The 25,523-nt window shown below is 31.8% G+C and overlaps 1 protein-coding gene and 1 long non-coding RNA gene across 3 annotated transcripts; one reads left to right on the top strand and one right to left on the bottom strand.

Annotated features, from left to right (window-relative positions):
• Positions 1 to 201: 201 nt before the first annotated feature.
• On the bottom strand, positions 202 to 10,525 carry LOC127730090 (uncharacterized). 2 transcript variants are annotated; one of them, XR_007994960.1, is made up of 3 exons: positions 9,696 to 10,525; positions 9,211 to 9,354; positions 202 to 743 (listed from the first exon to the last, which is right to left on the bottom strand). It is a non-coding gene; the product is annotated as an uncharacterized LOC127730090 (long non-coding RNA). The 2 variants fall into 2 exon arrangements; XR_007994959.1 differs by lacking the exon at positions 202 to 743 and adding an exon at positions 6,795 to 7,336 and having other exon boundaries at positions 9,696 to 10,524.
• Positions 10,526 to 16,535: 6,010 nt separating this feature from the next.
• Positions 16,536 to 24,942, top strand: LOC127728998 (myb/SANT-like DNA-binding domain-containing protein 3). The gene is made up of 3 exons (XM_052236573.1): positions 16,536 to 16,552; positions 21,717 to 22,093; positions 24,914 to 24,942. The coding sequence occupies exons 1-3, from the start codon at positions 16,536 to 16,538 to the stop codon at positions 24,940 to 24,942; spliced, it is 423 nt and encodes a 140-aa protein (XP_052092533.1).
• Positions 24,943 to 25,523: the final 581 nt, after the last annotated feature.

Raw genomic sequence — 25,523 nt, 5'->3', positions numbered from 1 at the left:
GTTCCACAATGATTATTTATATTAAAAAGAAAGATTAAGGAAGACGTACCTGTACATATATAATATATATATGATTGGTATTTAACGCCACTTTCAGCAGTATTGAAAATATTTGTTCATGTCATTTGTACTAGTTTTCAAAATGACATTTAAAAGCTCTCTTTAGTTTCTTTGAGATAAAATGGAAAAAAATACGTCAGACATGTTTCATATTTTTTTATTTATACATAATGATATAACTGACTAATTCTAAAGCTGGCTGTTAGTATTTTACTGATTATGTAAATGAGAAAGTTTTGCTTCATCGGTTTTTTAGATATTGATTCAATCGACATGGTGGAAAATCGAAATTCTTTGTTTTACGAGCTTTCATGACTCTTTAATTTTTAATTTCTCATTTATTTGGAGCATTCAAGGCAATATAACATGGTTATTAGGTGAATATGTTTCTGCTTTACACTCAGTCTAGTTTGTAATAGCAAGATTAATATCTAAAGCCTGTAACAATATACTCGGAAGCTCAATTACAATATACTGAATCCTAATGAATGCAACGTGCAATGCTTGTTTCGATTGTACTACTGTTTATACAGGTGAAGAAGAGCCTCTCCAATCCAAGAAACTGAAGACTCCAGCGACAAGCATTATAATCGAAGCTATAATCACAAAAATAAACGCGAATCCATAGCTAGCTGAAGACATTTCGGCACCATAAATGATCACACCTAGAAGGATCAGACCAACTGAAATAAGGAATTTGATAAATTATTTATTTATGAAGCTCTGCATCTTATTATAAATCTATGGAGAAAAAAGAATACAACATATTATTTCGCCTTTTCAGAATCTAAAGGACTATGGGTAATATTGTTCGTACACCGAAATGAAAATAACGCTACGTCACAGGTTGAATTTCCATTGTTTATGACGTATTTTAAAAACCAATCACAACGTTTTAGTGTACATTTCAAAATATTACCCGGAATGCTTTAGATTCTAAAACGGCGTGACCTATTGATGTAGCTTGGTTCATTGTGTTGTTGGGTTTTGGTCACACTGACGTATACGCAACATTTTCGATTTGTATGTAAAAATGCACCGACTCTACATAAAGCTAATTGTACTGTAATATATGAGGGTCTGGACCGGGTTTATAAAATAGAAATTCAAAATAATTTGTCAAAACTGCAGAATAAAGGGGGGGGATAAGAATAAAGAAAATAGATCAATACAATTAAGAATAGTGAATAATGGGGTGCTAAAATATATAAGAATAGAGAACAATGGTCAAAATTTATTAAAAAAAAAGAAGACAAATGGCATAAAATCAAGCGGGCACTATCATTTTCTATGTTCAGTGGACCGTGAAATTGGGGTCAAAACTCTAATTTGGCATTAAATTAGAAAAATCATATCATAGGAAACATGTGTATTAAATTTCAAGTTGATTGGACTTCAACTTCATCAAAAACTACCTTGACCAAAAACTTTAACCTGAAACGGGACAGACGGACTGACGAACGAACGGACGCACAGACCGGAAAACATAATGCCCCTAGCTGGAGCATAGAAATACCAATTTAACCATTAGTAATGTGATTAATTACATGCCAATGAATTTAAATCATATCTTAGATAATGTAAAATATCTTAATCTATTTTAATTGTATGCAAAGATGAAGGGTAATTGTGTAACAGTAGACATCATCCCAAAATAGTTCAACAGCAATTTGTTATCTTTGTAACTGTAAACATGCCTTTTATTCATAATCATTGTCTCTCAAAAAAGTTTTAACAGGTTATCTGATGATAAAAAAGTTCAAATATGTTATTCTTATTTAGAAAAAAGGTTATCGGTTGATAAAAAAGTTCAAACATGCTATTCTGGTTTAGAAAAAAATATGTTTCTAATATATTCATGAGATTTAAATGGATTGAATAGCTAAATTAGATACTAGTATCTAACAAAATCTTTAGCAATATTTTCAGTGATGCTAAGTAATTCTTAACAATTGCAGGGATTTTACCAACTCCCTATAACTATACTATTGACTTAAAAAAATCTCTGATTTTACAAATAAATACGTGTTGTTTTATCGATTTTTGTAAAGATTCAGACAGACAATGACAGTCTCCATAGCTCATTGTGCTTCAAGATTTCGATTTTAAAAGAGTCATATACTTTCAACGCCTAGATATCTTCCATGGTCTAAAAGTAACTGTCAATTGTGTCATAAAGTTAACAAAGCTTTCCATCTTCTCAATGCAAAATATGTTGTAGCTGATGAAAAGCTTTTAAAACCTTCAGACGTTTTCTTCAACAAATGCTTGAAAGTTATTGTTAATATTGAATAATTCAAAGCTATATTTTATACAGATTACAAAACATCATCAATATTAAAACTTGAGAAAAAATACTTTAAATGACGCCTTTTGTGTTTGTTCTATTCGAAAAATTATACAATGTTGTTTGACAACAATATTGCACTGTACAATGATCTACAATACAGAATATACTACATTGATACTAAAATTGTATCTGATCGTGTCGTCATAATGATAATGATGAAGCTTAAATCAAATAACATTCTAGGTCCAAGCTGCGTATTGGATTTCTAAAAAAGACAGAAGATGCCAAAAGATTATCCAAAACGCATTAGTAGAAGAGAAACTAACTGACAACAAAACAAATACGACGAAAGGACAAAACACTACATAGAAAACTAAAGACTCGGGTAATGTCACAGTCGAGGAAGAGAGTAAAAGATTGTTGTAACTAACTTACATGTACACATGCTAAAACAACCTACTTTATTTGAACCTTGGTGGATAGTTGTCATCTCCTTATTTTTATACTTATATATGCATCCAGTTGATATTTCTCTATACGTTTAACTGTTTTACTTACCAGTGCATAAACTGTTTAGCTTACTGATAAGTGATTCATTATGAATTTCTATAAATAAAACATATACTGATGGCTTAAATAATTTGTTCTAATTTTCAAATTTCTGTTACAGCCTGTTAAAATACTACATTCCTCGATGAAATTTAAAGTAAATGTGTGATCAAACAATGTTTACGTCTTTTGGCAATGTATGTACAATGTCTGGAAATTTTGATCGTGGATGCCTCCACAATGTATTCATATCTTTATAGTTTTATAATTCACCAATTTGCTGTTCAACATGATTCTGTATTCAATGTCAAAACGATTAATTTTTCGGCATTTTTTCGGAAAATTTTCCGGATTAAGATTGATCGTGTGTGTTGTAAATGATGTTACTAAAGTGTGGCGATTTGGGTATATTTCATCTCCCAGTAGAACACAATCTTCTTGGAAATATGGCGGACCATCTTTACAAATTTATTGCACCAATATGAAACTGTTTGGCATTAACGGTCAATCGGTTCGAGATGACGACCACAGAACCTACAAAGGGATTACCACAATCGTGGGACAACAAATCCATGTTTGGGTCGGCGGTTGTCGCTGTCTTAAAAGACTCTGTAATGTCAACAAGCTCACTAGTAACGTATGGGTCAGAGATATGAACGCCATGCGCGGGTGCTGCTTGAATATTGCTACAAAGGAACGGGAAGTTTATTCCAAATTGTTCCCCAAATCTAATAAGTAATTATCTCAACATTAACAAGGGTATAATGCAGCGGAAAATACTGTCGCAACAAACAAAACAAAAAAGCTATAATGTGACTTTTGCCCCTAAAAATCAATAGGCTCTCCCCTTATTTTGCCCTTAGAATTGGAAACTTTGTCTGAATGGGCAAAACCAATCAGGTCTCTGATAAAACGTCAAATTCAAAAGTTGAAAAACTGTGTGCGATAAATATGTTGTTGTTCCTGCGGACAAAGCTTCAAATAATATTTTTTTATATGTAAATCGTACTACTACGATTGTCCTGTAAAAGAATTAGGAATAAATGAGCACTCGGATAATCCCACATACAAAAACATATCGTTTGACAAGGATGAGATTTTGACGAATCATAAGTCCTTCATGGCTTCAATGAACATTTAACACTGAACAGTAAATCTGAGGACTTACCTTGTTTGTATGGGATATCTAAACTTCACAAAATTCCGTACAAACAACGGTACATTGTAGGCTCATCTGCATGTTCTACAAAGGAATTGTCCATTAGATTGACAAAAAATATGTCCGCAGTGAAAGAAGATCTTCAGAAATACTGTGAAACTGTTTACTCACGTAGTGGTATTAACCATATTCGGATTCTAAAAGACTCTTAAGAACTTCTGGATAATTTTAATTCCCTATCTTTCTCTGAAATTTATTCTATCAAAATCTTTGATTTTTTTAATTTTTTTTCAACCCTTTATACCACCATTTCCCATGTGAAATTGAAAAATCGTCTTAAAGAAATAATTCACGATGCCTTTCAATATAAAAATGGTAGTATACGCTATACATTTATTGCTTTGGGATACCATACGGCATATTTTGTTAATAGTGAAAAAAAGGTAAAACATGCTACGCCAAGGAACATGTGTTTAGTATGCTGGAGTTTCTGATTTACAAAATATTTGTTGAATTTGGAGGTAGACATTTTCAGCAAATTATCTGCATTCCTATGGGAACGAACTGTCGACCTCTTCTTATTTCTTATGAGTCGGAGTTCATTCATACACTTGTCAAAAACAAAAAGATCAAAGAAGTCAGTTCATTAAATTTCACATTCAGATATATTGATGCAAATGATGTTCTTTCTAATAACAATCCAAACTTTTATGATTGGGATCGATTAATATATCCTCGAGAACTAGAAATTAAAGAAACAACAGGCACGGCTTCCTACGCCTCATTTTTAGACTTGTGCCTCGAAGTTGACATAAGCGACCATCTCAGTACCAGAATCTATGACAAACGAGACGATTTAAAAATTGTAAATTCCCCGCCACCTTAGCAGCAATATACCAACTTTACCTGCATATTGAATTTCAAGAGCTTGCAGGTGCTACTCAGACTTTATAAAATATCACAAGTGTCTGAGCAGAAAGTTGATGAACCAGAACATCTCGTCCTTTCCTAAAAAAGTTCATCGGAAGATATCAAGACCTTGTTGATAAATATTCCGTATCAACTTCACAAATAATACATAATACTAGTAGATTTAAAGTATTGATTCTAGGTACTGACGTTGTTTATCATCTTAATTACGTGTTATAGTGTTCTGTTTATTTGTCTTTGTATATTTTTAACCTTTACCGTTTAGTCCATTTTTTGTAATATCCTTTTGGTGTGGCTCTGTATTTATACTTCCCGCCATTGTATTATTGTGCTATGGTCATTTTCGTATTCTTGTCTTGTCAATGTTGAATGCTGTACCCCAATTTTTGACATTTTTACCTGTTATGTCTGTTTGTTTTAACCACACTTTTTTGTCAATATAATGGAATTCTATGCGAATCTCATACACGTGAGAGTTTTAGCTAGCTGTAAAACCGGGTTTAATCCACCATTTGCTACATAAGAAAATGCCTGTACCAAGTCAGGAATATGACAGTTGCTTTCCGTTCGTTTGATGTGTTTGAGCTTTTTATTTTGCCATTTGATAAGGGACTTTCCGTTTTGAATTTTCTTGGGGTTTGGTAATTTTGTTATTTTACTTTTTATTGAATGTGTACATTAAGTGTGGTGAAGATCGTTTGAGATACGAGCTAAGGAAGCTACCATTTGATTTTTAATGGGAAGGGGTGGGGGGCTAGGATGAAAATTGTGTCCTGCATTTTTTTAGTTGTAATCTCTGTCCTGCCTTTTTATTTTTTCACTCTATTCGGTCCTGCCTTTTTTTATTAGTTTATCCTGACTTTTCTCACATAAATTGTCATCTTGCCTTTTTTTTTTTTTGCAAAGTTGCTCCTCCTGCCTTTTTTTTTTTTTTACTTTTACTCAAAACTCTTGTCCTGCCTTTTTTCAAATTTCATCCTATAACTCCCTAATACAGTTTCAAAAAAAGTGTGGAACGGACGGACGGACGGATGGACAGTCACGTTTCAACATGAAATGTCGTATTACTTGAGATTGAGAGAGAGAGAAAGTACTTGAGATTGAGAGAGAAAAAGACAAGAAAAAAATCGCAAATAGCCGTTTTTTCAAAATAATCTTACACTGTTAAATCGATTATGGTATTATAATCATGAATGTTACTCATGAATGATTTTTGCCTTTCATAGTTCCCCTCTATTTTACATGTAAACTGTAGGTGTCATATGTCGGTGTCGAGAGTTATTGAAAAGGTCTTATCGTAGATGTGTATCAATTTCCGCAAATGCGTAATAGACACCACCAACGATTATTGTCTTAATCATGACACTATGATAATCTGGTAATTTATTTTAAAAATCGAGTATGAAGTGCTAATTTTTTATAAAGTTATTTCAACAACCAGCCGTCTCAACAACTGTGATGTAGTTCTCTGTTTTATTCATACATATCTATTTAAAGTTTGTTTATACCCCAGCAACTGCGGGTTGCATACTTTCTAGTAAGTATTAAAAAGAATCCTGTTTAGAATAATAAAATACCAAAATAAGTACCCTGGCCTTAATTCAAGTTCCACAATGATTATTTATATTAAAAAGAAAGATTAAGGAAGACGTACCTGTACATATATAATATATATATGATTGGTATTTAACGCCACTTTCAGCAGTATTGAAAATATTTGTTCATGTCATTTGTACTAGTTTTCAAAATGACATTTAAAAGCTCTCTTTAGTTTCTTTGAGATAAAATGGAAAAAAATACGTCAGACATGTTTCATATTTTTTTATTTATACATAATGATATAACTGACTAATTCTAAAGCTGGCTGTTAGTATTTTACTGATTATGTAAATGAGAAAGTTTTGCTTCATCGGTTTTTTAGATATTGATTCAATCGACATGGTGGAAAATCGAAATTCTTTGTTTTACGAGCTTTCATGACTCTTTAATTTTTAATTTCTCATTTATTTGGAGCATTCAAGGCAATATAACATGGTTATTAGGTGAATATGTTTCTGCTTTACACTCAGTCTAGTTTGTAATAGCAAGATTAATATCTAAAGCCTGTAACAATATACTCGGAAGCTCAATTACAATATACTGAATCCTAATGAATGCAACGTGCAATGCTTGTTTCGATTGTACTACTGTTTATACAGGTGAAGAAGAGCCTCTCCAATCCAAGAAACTGAAGACTCCAGCGACAAGCATTATAATCGAAGCTATAATCACAAAAATAAACGCGAATCCATAGCTAGCTGAAGACATTTCGGCACCATAAATGATCACACCTAGAAGGATCAGACCAACTGAAATAAGGAATTTGATAAATTATTTATTTATGAAGCTCTGCATCTTATTATAAATCTATGGAGAAAAAAGAATACAACATATTATTTCGCCTTTTCAGAATCTAAAGGACTATGGGTAATATTGTTCGTACACCGAAATGAAAATAACGCTACGTCACAGGTTGAATTTCCATTGTTTATGACGTATTTTAAAAACCAATCACAACGTTTTAGTGTACATTTCAAAATATTACCCGGAATGCTTTAGATTCTAAAACGGCGTGACCTATTGATGTAGCTTGGTTCATTGTGTTGTTGGGTTTTGGTCACACTGACGTATACGCAACATTTTCGATTTGTATGTAAAAATGCACCGACTCTACATAAAGCTAATTGTACTGTAATATATGAGGGTCTGGACCGGGTTTATAAAATAGAAATTCAAAATAATTTGTCAAAACTGCAGAATAAAGGGGGGGGATAAGAATAAAGAAAATAGATCAATACAATTAAGAATAGTGAATAATGGGGTGCTAAAATATATAAGAATAGAGAACAATGGTCAAAATTTATTAAAAAAAAAGAAGACAAATGGCATAAAATCAAGGAATACTGAAATGAAGAAACCCCATTCGGACCCTCGTTTATAAATTGGTCGGTAAATAGATTTACTAGTTGACAAATCCACATTTACAGTAAATTTGAACTATGTGCACAACGAATTTACTTAAGAAGCCAGCTTGAATAGTTTGCGATCTAAATCTATAAAAACAAAAACAAAATGTGGGAGGCAGTTCGGTCATCGCTATACCTCGGTTCATTTAAACGCTTTGCATGACAATACCATTGAAATAGTCAGAACGAGACCAAACTTTCTGTTCACAGGCAATGTCCTAGATATAGTATATATGGGAAAAAAGCAGACAGGTGCCTGTATTTCTGTTGCTATAAATACATTAATGAGACATTTGAAATCTATGCCATTAGACATCATGGACATACAGGATTACACAATTCTAGCAAAATCTTTTAATTGTAAAATTGGTTCTAATTACAAGAAATTATCTTAAAAAGTCTTTGATGTTTTCTCCCTACTCAGTTTACCCATGATAACTAAATACACTATCTGGTCTTTGACACTGAATCTCGCGCAATTCGATTGGACGAAGATAATATTTTCTCGAGTTTATCATGTCAGAAAATGGAATTTATAATAAATATAACAATAATTGCTTAACAGTGATGGACACTCTGAAATTTTAAAAAATGAAAAAATACTATTGTCTGTTTTTTGACAATTATTGGTAATGATTTGATATGTTTAGTCTTTCTTCTTAACTAAATGCACAAGTCTCACAAAAAATACTCATTGATTACTAAAAACAATGATCTTATATCGTATGTCATATTTGAACTGTTGAAAGTTCCTTGAAACACTGGACGAGTTTAAATTAATTTTATCATTGAAACAAAAGTTATGAAAGGTCCGATTTGCTAGTTCTTACTTTTCATCCAACTTTCTTTACAAATACTTGTAAATTATGCACGCTTACGAAAGCAGAGACATAATTATATACACATGTGTATATATGTCTCTTTATACGAAAGGTAAACCGCTTGTGTGTTTTAACAGAAAATATAGTCTTTCAGTCTTATTATACTGTTATTACTGAGCTGGAACTGTAAATTGATATGTTGTGTATATGGTTTCATATAACAAAGGGTTCCAATGAAGAGCCTCAATAGGTGGAAATACACACAGTGACACATAAAGGTCGATTAAAATTAAAGTAAAAACATTTTATATGTCAGTGTTCGGTCGACTACATCTTCGTCATACCACGGACCCGTAAGCAATTCACCATCTATTTTAAAAATATAACGTATACAACCTGAAGCAAACTGAAGTATAAAGATGAAAATTGGCAATATCTTCTGCTCTTTCATGACTGTAAGTTTTAGTCCCATAACGATGAGTGCAGCAAGTATTGCTAGAAAGGCAATTGTCTCGATGGCTTGGGCTGCCTCTAACCATGCTAAAAGCAAGAAATTTACGTGTAGATATTTCGCTTTTAAGACTTGTACACAGCTTAATAGTGACCTTTATCACTTTCAAAAATAAATCAAAACTATGTACAATGTACTTAGTTCCATTGGTATTGTAGATCTGAAGCAATTATGTTATTAAAAATGGAAAGTTTAGAGTAGTTTATATTATAGAAAATACTTCAAATGATTTATAAAAATTTCCAACCGGAAATTTGATGCAATTAAAACAAACAGAAATTGTATTTATTTCTTGAAGCTACAGTTATTGCCATAAGTTTGGTTTTTAGATTCTAAAAAAAACATTTGTAGTTGATAAAGGGATACAAACCTGGAAGGAATGAACTACCAACAAAGTCCCCACATATGCTGTCAATGCAACTTTTCCAAAGTCCAGAATGAAAAAGTCCAGACTTAATCCAGTACGGTGCGCCATAACCGATCAAGTGTACAATAAATCCAACAGCAGTCAAAATTGCTGATACAAGAGCAAATTTCGAAATTCCTTCAAATAACCCCATTGTCAGATGTTGATGTCGTCCACACAAAATAATTTAAATACCTAAACGACCTTGTTCGGTAGCTCGTAATATTATTTTAGCTAAGATTAGTCAAGAAGGCAAGCGCCAAAATACTTCCACATGATAGTTTCGTGACCGAGTTTTCCCGTTCATGATAATAATAATCAAAAAGTTGTTGTAGGTTTAGAAAAAAAATATTTGTTTAGATCACACGGATTGCAGTAACAAAAACCTTGCACTGAAGTATACCATAACAAAATAATGGACTGTTTGGTCTGCAAAATCTGTTCCGATTAGTGGTTTGATATTCCAAGGCACAATTTATTTTTGACCAGTTACTACTTAAAAACACCTTGCTCAAGCAGATTTCCAAACGGCAAGACGAATATATTTAGATGATGTCCTCAATATATACAACAACAAACACACAATTTAAATCTGTTCAGGAGGACACACTCGCTTGTTTACAATTCGTATTAACTTACATAAATCTATGAGATCTGTCCTGTTTGTAGCCTGAAGATATAACTTTAGAAAAGAGTAATTATTTGGCCTTTATCTACAATTTTATGGTTTTTTCCTCCTATTCCTACATTTTGCAATAAGGGATGTCATTTGTAAAATATCCATGTAGGAATAGGAGGAATAGTTAAATAAACAAGGAATTAAATCAGATTAGGTTGTAAAAACATAAACAGGGGCGGATTCAGGCGGGGGCGTGGCGGGGCGTGCGCCCCCTAAAATTTACAAAGCATGGGTTGTCCACAGCTTAATAAAGAATCTTTCGATAATTTTACCTCAAAATATTTAAGCCGAGCGGAGCGACGGCGAAAATTCAAGTTTGCGCCCCTAACCTAAAATCCTGGATCCGCCCCTGATAAAGCTAATTAACTTTAGGTGAATATCCATAACACCTCTAGAGATTTTTTTATCAATGTCCAATTTGAAAATAATTAATATTGCTAGTAGAAAATGTTTTTAAAAAGTTCTAATAAATGCATGTTCTTGTCTCATTTATATTGTCCTGTATCCTTAATCTGTTTTATTTTATTTTTCTATCTTTATTCAAAACTCTTGTGTTTGTTTCGTGTAATGAACAGTTTTGGCCATTGAGTGAATCCATTAAATATAAATCAAAACAAATTGGTACAAAGCCCCAAAAGATGGAGTTTACAAACACAATGTAAATAATAAAAGCAGTATTTAAGCACCATATTATACTTTAAGCACATAGTGTCCTATATAAAATATCTTCTTATTCATAAGAGAAAAAAGTATAAAAATTAATAGACAATATAATATGTTTAGATATCAGAATTTTTCATAAAATCAGTCCACATAAAGCAAGAATTTAAGTTCTGAAAGAAGCATGATACATGAACCATGAACAAAATTAGCAAAAATCACAAAATCAGTCTTTATAAAGTCATTGTGATCTTGGACTAATACATGACATGATACCATCTATGGGTCCTAGTTGCGATGCATGGGATGATCTGGGTACTGTGGATCATTTTACTTTGTGTTTTACGAAGTGTGGTTTAAATTTGGCTTTGCCTATTCAACCTTATACTTTTATAGCATTGATCCCATCATCAAGGCTGTCTATAATTAAGATTACATTTCAGATTCTAAACTCCCAGGTATTATTCAATTTGAATTTTTCATTCCTGTATTAAGCCTTTTCTTTCTCATTTCTTTTCATGTTTGAAACATTCGGATTTTCCTTTTATATAAATTCATAATACATTATATTATTCTCTGCAATGCACCCATGTTTTTATCTTTATCATCATAATTCTTCATAAATAATTGAAAAGAGTGTATTTTTTGGTACTTATTAACCTTTAAATCAATTAAATCTAAATTGCAAAAACAACATATTACCTTATAACAGCTATTGTACTTTGTTTGTAGGAATAGAAGGAGTATGTATTTTTAAAATGTAGGAACAGCAGGAAGACACCCATTTGGTTATAAGTATTTCTCTCGTCTAGAAAATGTGGATAATTTATTATAATGTAATGGAATTCATCCCTCATGACTTGATTATGTAATTATCCTTATTTATTTTCCCGTTCTATACTGAACAGATACATATTCTGAATTTTCAAAACGTCAAAAACTCTTTTTCGTCTAAAATATTAAAATATTCTTCAAAACAAAAAACAGTCAATAAATGCACAGTAAAAGTTGTTTTCTTCTCTTCAGAAGTTTAAATCAGAGAATGCAAAATAAAAAAATATCCATAGATATATAATCTTGCCTACAACCACATTGCATGTCATGTAAAATAAGAAAATCGTAAGAATATGTGTTCAAACGCTCGGTCATTTTCGATAGTCAAGGGTTACGTTCCGCCCCGTTCCCCTTCATGAAGATCGTAATCCATGGCTAGCAAAGATGACACTAGGTTAAAACAGTTTACTCAAGCCGCTAACAATGGTTATCAGCCGAAAATATTTAGGATTAATTCTATATTCTTATTCCTAAATATTGGTATAATATTACCAACTAGCCAATTTCCCGTACAAATCCGGTATCAAATACCAAATTGAATAATTTTTCATAAATTACGATAAGTTAGTATGAAGTTGCCTTTATGTGTGCATTTATAGAAGCATCTTCGCCACCAGTTTAACATTTTTCATTTATTTTCATACATTTTGAAATGTCTTCCTATTTTCTTCAATATACATTTCTATTTAGATCATAATTTAGTTGATTAACTCGATCTTAAATCGAGAGGTTGTAAATCACTTCCATTATCATCTTTCGGAGCAGCATTTAGATCCATAAAAGCATCAAAAAATTTCTGTTTGGAGATTCGGTGCTTGTCACGCTTTACTTGGTTATGTACCTATCAAAAATGAATAGTCTCTGGACTTCTTTGTTCTCAATTCTTTCAAACTTTTAAAACGATTCTGCCGGCCGTATGATCTATGATTCTATTTAAAGTTTTCTATATATTTTTTTCCGATTCAGCCAAATTTGTTTTATTGGCTGATGTTCGACTTTTTAAAAGTTTTCATCTAAATTTTCGATAATTTTGTCTGGCAAATTTACAATCTCGGTTGCGCCAAGGTTTATTTTATGAAGGATTTCAGCAAAGATACCAGGCTTATAATTTAATACGCTAGACGATCGTTTCGTCTACCCAAGACTCATCAGATGCGCTCGAATCAAAACATTTGTAAGGACAAAGCGGAAATAAGTAATTGGTATATAAAATCTGTGACAGTTATTTTGTCACTATTGACTTTATAAACTGAGACAAATAAGAAATCAATCAATTTATGATGTTCTTTTTGTATGCGAAAAAAAATATAGTGATAGTTACATTCGTTTTTCGGCAGCATGTTGCGGCATGTGTTCCTTAGATAGTTTTACTAAAACTACTAGTTTCCACATCTGTTGATATGTAGCTCACGTAGCTTATATATAGTTGGTGTTTTTGTTCCGGTCAATCTACCAACATGGCCATCATGTCTTAAAATAAAACATAAGCGTCAAATGCATTAATTTTCTAATATCTTGAAAATCAAAATCAATAGAAAAAATCCGACCTCACTTAATTGCTCAGAATTACAATATCTTCCTACTCTCAATGTCCACTACATAGAAGTAATTGCCTTTAAATTAAGATTTTTTAACTACTTTTATAGTGCTGGTCTATTATCATCTCGAAAACTATAACAGATAAGTAGCAATTGCTATTTATTTTTGTTGTTTACAGTTTCTATATTATTATATCTATTCTAGTTTTCGAGATTATAGAAAGAAACTCCAACATTAAAAAAAATATCATCATTTAAAAGCAATTACTTCTATATGGAGTCTACAATGGTTTTATTGAAGTTCTATTATATAGTCAATTGTATAAATTTACTGTTTGCAAAAGTATGAATTATTCTAAATACTAAGGATTTTCTTATCCCAGACATATAACCTTAGCCGTTTTGGCACAACTTTTTGGAACTTTTGGTCCTCAATGCTCTTCAACTTTGTACTTGTTTTGGCTTTCGAACTTTTTTATCTGAGCGTCACTGGTTAGTCATGTGTGGACGAAACGTGCGTCTTAAATTTTAAACCTGGTACCTTTTGTTAGCTATTATTCGTATGTTTCTCTGTCCTATATGTTCTCCCATTTATTTGTATTGTAGTCCTGTCATGTAATGTTGTCATTTTAATGTTATATTTAACATTGCCATAAAAGCGGGAGTTTGGCTAGCCACAAAACCAGGTTCAACCCACCATTTTTTTCTTAAAATGTCCTGTACCAAGTCAGGAAAATGGCCATTGTTATATTATAGTTCGTTTCTGTGTGTGTTACATTTTAATGTTGTGTTTCTGTTGTGTCGTAGTTCTCCTCTTATATTTAATGTGTTTTCCTCAGTTTTAGTTTGTAACCCGGATTTGTTTTTTTCTCAATAGATTTATGAATTTCGAACAGCGGTATACTACTGTTGCCTTTGTTTAGTCATTCGAGTTTTTTGTAGATTCTGTAATGTGTTGATTAATTTTAAGTTTTTTTTATATTTCCTACCTATCTGTTATAATTTTCGAGATGATTATAGGCAAGCACTAAAAATCTTATTCGATGACTCATTATAGGATTTATAGCCCTTAAATGATTTTCTTTTCGAGTTTTAATTTGTCTTTAATCTCCAAACTACAATAGATAGGTAGAAACTGTAAACAGCAAAAAATAACAGCAATATTAGTTCTACAAAAATGTCCATAAGATCGAAACCATTGGATGAATCGTTATAGGCATGTTCGAGTTGACTGTTTTGTCATGAAAACGTACAAAACAAAAATTAATTATATATCATATCGCTTCAGATAACAGTATTTTTATATATCAAGGTTGAATGTTGATATAATAACATTAAAAATTAACAGTACTGAAAAATCAATTATATATGAATTCCTTTGTAATTAGCCACCACAGCAGAGAAGGTGTGTTTTAATAACGAAAAGATCTTCGTGCTAATACAAATGTTAAAACTTTAAGATTCATATTAACTCGTACTTTTTTTAATTTTAGTACACTCATTTTTAAATGAAGTTTAAACGTTTAATTTATTCATGAAAGTTAATGTACTTGACACAGAAAATTAATGTTCCCTGACATCATTTAATTTTTTGCAAAAAGCACTTGACGAGAAACTTTACTTTTAAATGTTTAAAGTGTTGAACTAAAAATAAACTTTTTTTTGTGTGTGTTATCTAGGTAAGAAAATTTCTAGTTTGCTCTTCATCCGAATATTTAAATTTAAATTTATTGTTTTATTGAACTTTAGAAAATATCCTTTGACAACCAGTCGGGCAAAAACTTTATAAGGACAAAAGACCTAAAAGTGCATTAAATGATGCTTATCAGCTAGAAGAAACATTTTTCCTTTCAACTAAGGTTCGTAATAATGCATTGCTAATAATTCTATCGGTTTTCAAGAGCTAAATCAAAAACGCATCATCCTTATCATGCTTGATAAAATCTGTATGTGTAATGGGAAGACAATTCTGACGAAGGAGAATGATGCACGAACAAAATCCCTTCAATGCAATTTTGAAGAGGGGACTCTTTTTGCAAAATTATGTGATGTATATTACCAGGATCATCACGTCGGGTCACCATAGTCTTTTTGGGGCCCTTTATACCTTGCTGTAAGGTGTGAACCAAGGCTCCGTGTTGAAGGCCGTACTTTGACCTATAATTTTTTACTTTTAACACATTGTGACCGTTGGATGGATAGTTGTCTCATTGGCACTCATACCACATCTTCTTATTTATATCAAGCTAGTCGAGAATCAAGCTGCTGAATAAATTGTAATTTAACCAGCGAACAATACGAAAAACGTGCCTTAAAACCGATATCTGAAGACATTTATTCCTCCAAGGAGGACGAAATTCAATTAATTTTCACACCAAAAAATTGATTAATTATGTATCTATTTAAGCAACTTAATCATTTCTGAGAGAGACATGAAACGGAACAGACACCATTCTGATGGTCAAGAATAAGGCACGGCGAAAGGATATAACGTAAATAAAAACTAAGTGTGATATATAGATGAAAGCAAAGGAAATGCGTAGAAATAAATATATCATTTTGACTATCAGCACTTATTCAACAATATGTGATCCTATAGAAATACATTCATGTATCGGGTCTCTTATACCCATTCATACAGACCATCCGTATACAATTTCTGATCCCCTTCTTGACGTATTCCTAATGTTATAACTCATTCGAGCCTATAAAATCGTAGCCATATCAATATGCAACCAATCAGAAATAACTAAGTAATTATTACAAGATGGCGTGTATATCGACAGAAACTGATAGTTTCGCACTGTGATGCGAAGCAAAATACTTTTCAGTTTTACAAACGAACCATAACTTCTAAATAAAGTTTCTAAAGTGTACGAGGAAAAGTGTGTTTACTTTAAATCACAATATATACTGTTTAACATATAAAGTTTTCAAAACATTTATGCAAGGTGGGATTGGTATTGATCTTTTCTCGATACTGAATTTATAAGGGGACGCCGTTTTATAAATTAAGGAGGGAGGGGGTAATGACAATTTTCTCTATACCTTCAATGTGATAAAAAACTGTATTTTTTGTTCGCACTTGGCGCAATGGACAGGCATTTGATGTAAGGCTTGATTGACAAGAGATTCAGGTGAGCATGTTCACTGAAGGCCAACAACAAAGGTCCTACGTTGGAATCTGACTACCCCCTCCCCTTTTGTCAACACCGAGTGCAAGTAAAATGAACTGGCTAAAATAATCATCAAAGAAGACGGGCTATAATTTTGTACGTCAACAAAAGACTCATCAGTGACGCTCGATTCGAAAAATTTAAAAAAACCTAATAGAGTACGAAATTAAAGAACAGTGAGGACCCAAAATTCCGAAAAGATTTGCCAAATACAGCTAAGATAATCTATTCCTATGGATTGGCGGTCCAAATAACAAGGTGGTAAAATCTCAGAAGGACTACAACTAAGTTTCAATTTTCCTGAGTTTAGGAAAATGCCTGTTCCAAGTCAGGAATATGGCAGTTGTTTTTCACTTGTTCTGTTGGTTGATAGCGTTTGATTTTGTCAGTTTTTATGGACTTCCCTTTTTGAATTTGTCTTGGAGTTCGGTATTTTTGTTATACTTTTTTACCCATTTGGGCCTTTCGGCCCGGCAAACCTTGGACCACGGCCCATGTGCATCTATTGTACCTAGTGTGAACAAAAGCTCTGATGTAGGGACTTAATCAAAATTGGGAGGATGTAGTCTCGCCAGAAAACTTTGGACTTATAAATGCCTGACGTAGTTTATATACCTTGGCCTTTTGTCCAGACTTACCTTAGGGCACTGTCTAGTGTGGACAAAAGCTTTGACATACATATTGTTTTGTACTTTCTCGTAGGATTTTACTGTATCATACAACGATTGATTAAAGTTAGAGAAAATTATGTTTGCCCTACTTATTTCTTTATATCAGTGTGCGCTTTTAAATTCAATATCGATAAAAGAATCTTTATATACCCTTGCTCGTATATATCTATTGAGGGCTTACATGTACACAAGATATCTTACGACTTAAATTATAACACTTTTTGACACTATTTTTTCTACTTCCCTCATAAAAGTGAGAACAGGAAAAGGTTTTTAATAGTTAACATCCATATGGTGTCACTTATATTGGTTTTCATATGTTTAGAAATGAAGTAGCAGATATTTACGATTTTTTCTGTTTCATAACCTTGAAGAAAATTATAGATTAAACACTGTCGAGGACCAGAACAAACTGCCTCGGCTATCGTCACAGCTAAGTCACTTGTTTGTATTCAAGTCTCATTGATCAACACCACTAACTGAAACTATAAGAAATATGATCAGTCTTTACTATTATGCCATGGATTGGAAAGAATGAATATAGAACTATTAGATGCAGAGAGTGACAGATAAGATAGAAACAATCCAGTAGTCAGCACATTTTTGAAGATTAACTGTTTATAAAATGTTAAATTTATCGAAAAACTAAGGTTTTCTGCACTAAGGCATAGATTGCTTTAGTCGTATTTGACACAACTTTTATAAATTTTAGGGTTTTAATGCTCTTTAATTTCGTTTATGGTATGACCTTCTAACAGTTTTGATTCGAGTGCTACTGAAATTCTTTGTCATGTGCTAGAGAAAGTTTGTTATATTATTCGTAATTTATACAGAAAAATGTCTTTTTCAAGACTAAATTATCCGATTTTCTGTAGGAAGGAAGACAACTTTCATTCCCTTATGTATAAATTATTCCAAAAATTCACTTCTAAAGAATAATTCAATATTCCTATAATTGCAATAGAAAAATTATATCTTACCTTTGTAAGGATGGGCTTGTGTTTGGTGTAAGTGTTGAGAGTTTATTCGTCGGACAAAGTGGCATAACTCGGATCTTTATTGATAAAAACTGTATATGTGTTACTACTACGGTTGTGATTCTCCGCGTTGTAACAGATACCCAATAGAGAGAAAAAAATGAATCAAACATGAAAATTTGGATGCCTTTATGATATCCAAAATTTGTGCGAAGTAACAGAATGATAAAGTTTGAAAAGCCACTATGTATTTTCGGTGCAGAATACTTTCTATTATCTCCATTTTGCTATTCCTGTTTGAACATTTGAAAATTTAGTATACTTAATATTTTTTAATACTAAAATCTTAAAATAAGAAATAGATTACCGTGTTTGTTTTCGAGAAAATGAAGTTTTTGTTATTTAGCTGACAGTTTCAGACAAATTTTACATTTTCAAAAATTTAGATGGTTTTAATTCATGTTCATCAGGAAATAAAATAAAATTACATGTAAGTAGTCCTGTTGCATTTCAAAACTTAATTGATTTTTTTAATTGTATGCCAAAATATGTTAAATTCATCGACCTTTGATAAGCATGTTTATAATTTAAAAGTTCTTGTAATGTTATTTTCTTATATCTAATAGGAGTTGCTTGCATTTTTTTCTCTGTATCGATGTAATGCATTGGCTGTATGGTAAAAAAGATATCATAAAGAAAACGCGAAACTTTTTCTTCAGAAGACTTGAAAATTAAATATCCATGGAAACAATTAGTGAATAAGTGTTTGATAAACAATTTTTGACGAGTGAACAAGATATCTATTCAAGATTATTAAGTTGTCGCTATCAATGTGGTTTCATTTTTGCTCAAAGTAGTTCCGAAATGAATAAATAAGAAGTTTGGCATAAAACGGCATCACATGGGTTGCTCTCATCCAATCAAATGTCATGAACTTTGTCAAACACAGGATAACTATGTATTTAACTATGAATGAACACATGTTATAATCCAATCCATCCTGGATAGAAATAATCTTTGTAGTTAATTCTTTTCGCATATCCTGATCCTGGCTTATCTGGCCATTTAAAGTATGTCACTCCCCCTCCAGCTAACCATCCAGACCACCAACCAAAGCTTACAACTGTTAGCTGACAGCTTTTGTGACATATTCCGGTGATGCCACATTAAAACCATTGTCACAGATATTAACCATATCACCTCGTCGTATATGTACTCCTACTAAAGTTATATTACAGCCAGAAATATTTCCAAATTCATTTGCAATTTTCAAAATTTCTTTTCGAAACGTAAGTTGCTCTCTAAGCTGTTTTCTAAAAGGAAAGAAATATTTTCATGATTGTAAAAAGTAAAATCACAAAAATACTGAACTCCGAGGAAATTCGAGTAAGGCATTCTGTACTCTGTATTTTTTCTAGATTAAAATTTAAAAGATTGTCATTGTATTTGGCTGTAAATTTTTCGATGCGTGCTTTAAAACTGTTACAATCGCTTGTATCGTTTCTCACATCAACAGTCACTTTGAAAACTTTACTAACGTTTGCTTTTTTTATTTACAAGGATAGTCATATTTTTGGACTTGGCTATTCCGAACGTAGAAGCAAATTGGAAAATATGATTTCCGAAACCTCCTTTAAAAACAGGACACAATGCACCATTGTTTTTCGGAAAGGAATTAACAAAGATTGCAGAAGGTTCTCCTTTTTCATAAATCGGATATTGTTGTCTACATAATTGTATACAACTGATACTAAAAATGTATAAGACTACTACAACTACACAACCTGAAAAAAAAACATTAAATACATTTTCACGTTGAAATGTAGTTTGCGGAAAGAGGATTGTACTTTTATTTAAATGCATCCTATGAAAAATTGTATTGGTTTGATCTTAGATCTAAATGTTTTCTTATTTTTTTAAGGAGGCACAGAACATTTGTGCAAGAAAAACAAAACGGTTTTTTTTCTCGATTACTTGGTGATATCACCTCTGAATATATACTCATTCTGTCAAAAGAAACTTTTTGTTGCGAGTATATAAATATATTCAAAATAAATTCCTATAAACTTTCATGCAAAAACTTTTATTTTTGGAATGGACATGTGTAAAATAGTAATTATGTATATCCCCATTGAGAGGCCCCTGACATACTGTAATTGCGTGAAGTCATTGTTGTCGACAGCCAGTGATAAACACGATAACATTTAAATATCATGTGTCCTTGTCCACGCTGTTATGAAATTCATTCTATATGTCCACACTGATAAGCCTGCGATATTTGTAAAAGGTTCATACCATGATAAGATGGATTGTTTCAGTAGGATAGATATTATTGAGAGATGAGACTGAAATAAAATATTGAATTGAATTGAAAAATACAAAAAAAAAAAAAAAATTATTGAAAACTTAGGTATTGTCTTGATAGACACCTCACTGTACCAGTAAAACAAACAAAATTTTGTATTTATTTTAAATCTGGGACTAATGAATACATTTATATATGAGTTCCATATAATTATGAATTAGTCTTATTCAATCAGACTAAACGATCATGACACAATGTTTATAATTACTACATTGATGAGTATTTCTAAAATATTAAAATACGATTATTATAAATCAAGCACGTTTATCCCCATTACTTTGATTGAAATAACTTAAGTTCACTGAACAGAAACTATTTTGAATACGAGTTTACAAAACAGAGGTTGGAATTTAAAGAGAATGATTAATTTGACGTAGTTTATTTATGTCATTGTATAGGCATATAAATAATTAAAAATCTTTGAATGTAACAAAAAAATAAAAATGAATGATTATCTACGAAATGTCTACATTATTAAAGTGTCAAAACCAAAGCGAATTTTTTACTGAGTTCAGTTTAGTGGACGACTATTCAATTTTCGGGGAGGGGTGGGGGAGGAAATCCGCTAAAAAATATGCATTCGTAGCAACAGAGGTAAATAAATAGCCAATCCACAAAAAAAAAAACCAGGGGCCGTGTCAATGAAAGTATCCTAAGATATGTCCTAAGACATGTGTTAGGACATTGTTTAGGATGGTCTTAGGACGAGTCTGAGACATGTCTTAGGATGTAAAACAAAGCTATCTTAGGACAGTCCTAACTATGATGGTCCTAAGACCATCCTAACATATTTATTTAATTAATACAATATGTAGTGAATGAAATGAAATAGATTTTGATGCATTTCTTTATATATTCAAAGGTTATTTAATAGTGTTTTTTAGGGGGGTGGTCTCATCTGTTATGAAAAAAATACACAAAATAAAGGTTTTAACATATACTAATACAAGCATTATATAAACTGTAAAAATGAAAGAATAAAATTCTTTCAACGATTAAATTAATTGTCTCAAAACTTTTTAGAGGCTATTATCGTGCTGAAATTTAACTATATAAACTCGATTTAATTTCGTATATTGAATCAGCAAGAGCAAGAAACGATCTCCAAATTTTTCCGAAATCGAAATTCAAATTATGCTGGCCGAAGTTGAAAAACATAAAGGAATACTATTCAGCAAGTTGTCAAATGTTGCGACAAATAACATTAAGAAGAAGACATGGGATGGTATTTGTACTAAGATGAATTCTTCAAATACCCACCACCTAAGAACAGTTGATGAAATTCGAAAGAAATGGACAACATATATGAGCAACGCCAAAAAGAAAGTGGCACACAATAGACGTGAGGCAAGAAAGACAGGCGGAGGTCCTCCCCCAGAAGACATTTCCTCCATGGAAGATCAGGTGGTAGGGATTATTGGAGACACGCCTATAGATGGAATAGACGGAGGAATAGACACAGCATCTGTGATCTGTGTCTGCGTATTAGGGTGTGTCGGACCAATGGGGTGTCGGAATTACGGGGCGACCCCGTTCAATCTTTAGACTGTTTTTAAATTTTAAGGTCAATTGTTTTTCTATTTGTTTATGTTTTTCTGTTTTGCCATTGTCTGTGTTTCTTCAAACAACAATCTATATTTAAATTTCTCTTTGTTGTTTATTTGACATGTTTCTTTCTCTTTAGTCTAAAATATTAGTCGATTTCAAACATTTGACATTTATGTGTAATGAAGAAATTGCCAAGTCGTCTGGACTGCACCTTGTCGAAAAGGCTTAAACTTATATTATCAATAGGGTTATCCTCTTTTCATGGTGGTCGCATGTATATACACACTTGATAATACATGTAATTGTTTTGATTAGTCTATATGTTAAAGTGAATTTGTAAAACTAATGATTTTATAAAATCCCTGACATTTCAAGAGTTTTGTATAATTACTTCATTGATAAGGGAATTTACAAGATCCCTGAAATAACTGAGAACTTTTTTTTATAGATTAACTGGTTCAAATCAGGGAATTTAGAATAAAACAAATAAATTTTGTTTAAATTACACCTTGGATGTTATTAAATAGATTATATTTTACACTGACTATCTGGAAATGAGGTAAACCTGGTTAAAGAGGAATAAATAAAAAATCTAAACTATCAGTAAGTTATGGTCATTTTAGTTTCCTACATAGGCAAAGTTATGTCTACCCACACAATATTATAATGATAAAGACAAACTGGAAATATCTGTACCAAAATACTTGCTTTGACATGCATTTTAAAAAAATAGACGGGTCATAACAGTTTTAAAAAATACCAATTTAACCATTAGTCCTGTGATTACTTACATGCCAATGAATTTAAATCGTATCTTAGATACTGTAATATCTGAATCTATTATAATTGTATACATAGATGCAGGGTAATTGTGTAACAGTAGACATCATCCAAAAATAGTTCAACAGCAATTTGTTATCTTTGTAACTGTAAACATGCCTTTTATTCATAATCATTGTCTCTCAAAAAAAGTTTTAACAGGTTATCTGATGATAAAAAAAAAGTTCAAATAAGTTATTCTAATTTAGAAAAAAAGTTATCTGTTGATAAAAAAGTTCTAACATGTTATTCTGATTTAGAAAAAAAAATATGTTTCCAAAATATTCATGAGATTGAATAGCTAAGTTAGGTACTAGTATCTAACAAAATCTTTAGCAATATTTACAGTGATGCTAAGAAATTCTTTACAATTTCAGAGTTTTACCAACTTCCTATTACTATACTATTGACTTAAATAGTCTCTGATTTAACAAATAAATACATGTAGTTTTATCGATTTTTGTAGAGATTCAGACAGCCAATGACAGTCTCACACAACTATAGCTCATTGTGCTTCCAGATTTAGATTTTAAAAAAGTCATATACTTTCAACGCCTATATACCTTCCATGGTCTAAAAGTAACTGTCAATTGTGTCATAAAGTTAACAAAGCTTTCCATCTTCTAAATGCAAAATATGTTGTAGATGAAAAGTTTATAAAATCTTCAGACGTTTTTTTCGACAAATGCTTGAAAGTTATTGGTAATATTAGATAATTCAAAGCTATATTTTATACAGATTACAAAACATCATCAATATTAAAACTTGAGAAAAAATACTTTAAATGACGCGTTTTGTGTTTGTTCTAATCGAAAAATTATCCAAAGTTGTTTGACAACAATACTGCATTGTACAATACAACATACTACATTGTTACTAAAATTGTATCTGATCATGTCATCATAATGATAATGATGAAGCTTAAATCAAATAACATTCGAGGTTCAAGCTGCGTATTGGATATCCTTGTTCCCGGGACTACGTTTCAGGTATTAGCTGATAGCCATACATAACGACTCGGGTAAAGTCATAGTCGAGGAAGAGAGTATAAGATTGTGGTAACTCATGCTAAAACAGTCTACTTTATTTTAACTTTGGTGGATAGTTGTCTCATTGGCAATCATATCTCATCTCATTATTTTCATACTTATATATGCATCTAGTTAATATTTCTCTATGCGTTTTACTGTTTTACTTACCAGTGCATAACCTGTTCAGCTTACTGATAAGAGATTCATTATGAATTTCTATAAATAAAGCATATACTGATGGCTTTAATAATTTTGTTTTAATATTAAAATTTCTGTTACAGCCTGTTAAAATGCTACATTCCTTGATGAAATTGGGAAAAGCATGCATTTTTTTTTAAGTAAATGTGTGATCAAACGATTTTTACGTCTTTTGACAATGTATGTACAATGTTTGTATTAGATATCTAACTAAAGCTTCACAAAATTCCGTACAAACAACGGTACATTGCAGGCTCATCTGCATGTTCTACAAAGGAAGTTCATTAGATTGACAAAAATTATGTCCGCAGTGAAAGAGGGTCTTCAGAATTACCGTGAAACTGTTTACTCACGTGGTGGTATTAACCATATTCGGATTCTAAAAGACTCTAAAGAACTTCTGGATAATTTTAAATCTCGATCTTTCTCTGAAATTTATTTTATCTAAAGCTTTGATTTTTCAACCCTTTATACCACCATTCCTCATGTGAAATTGAAAAATCGTCTAAAAGAAATGATCCACAATTCCTTTCAATATAAAAATGGAAGCATGCGCTATATTTTTTTGTTTTGTTTTGGGATACCATACGGCATATTTTGTTAATAGTGAAAAAAAAAAGTAATACATGATACACCGATGAACATGACATTGTGAACAGTATGCTGGAGTTTCTTATTTACAGTATATTTGTTGAATTTGGAGGTAGACGTTTAAAGCAAATTGTCGGCATTCCTATGGGAAAGAACTGTGCGTCTCTCCTTGCCGACCTCTTCTTATTTCTTATGAGTCGGAGTTCGTTCAGACACTTGTCAAAAACAAGAAGATCAAAGAAGCCAGATCATTAAATTTTACATTCAGATATATTGATGATGTTTTTTCCATTAACAATTCGAACTTTTATGATTGGATCCATTAATATATCCTCCAAAACTAGAAATTAAAGAATCAACAGACACGGCTTCCTCCGCCTCATTTTTAGACTTATGCCTCGAATTTGACATAAGCGGTCATCTCAGTACCAGAATCTATGACAAACAAGACGATTTTAATTTAGGAATAATAAATTTCCCCCACCTTAGCAGCAATATACCAACTTCACCTGCATATGGGATATACATTTCCCAACTCATTCGGTTTTCAAGATCTTAAATTGCAGCTGCTACTCAGACTTTATAAAACGTCACCAGTGTCTGAGCAGAAAGTTGATGAACCAGAGCATCTTGTTCTTTTTCTAAAAAAATTCATCGGAAGATAACAAGACCTTGTTGATAAGTATTCCGTATCAACTTCACAAA

Source organism: Mytilus californianus, unplaced genomic scaffold (assembly GCF_021869535.1).
Source record: "Mytilus californianus isolate M0D057914Y unplaced genomic scaffold, xbMytCali1.0.p SCAF_2, whole genome shotgun sequence".
In the NCBI taxonomy this organism is placed as follows: domain Eukaryota; kingdom Metazoa; phylum Mollusca; class Bivalvia; order Mytilida; family Mytilidae; genus Mytilus; species Mytilus californianus.
The sequence above is the reverse complement of the archived record's forward strand: the minus strand, read 5'-3'. Positions and strand labels throughout refer to the sequence as shown.

Excerpts from the sequence above, each read along its gene's own strand:
- LOC127728998 (XM_052236573.1), top strand. Across the intron at positions 22,094-24,913 it reads AGACGGAGGAATAGACACAG|ATTTGTTGAATTTGGAGGTA; the intron begins CATCTGTGATCT and ends TATTTACAGTAT.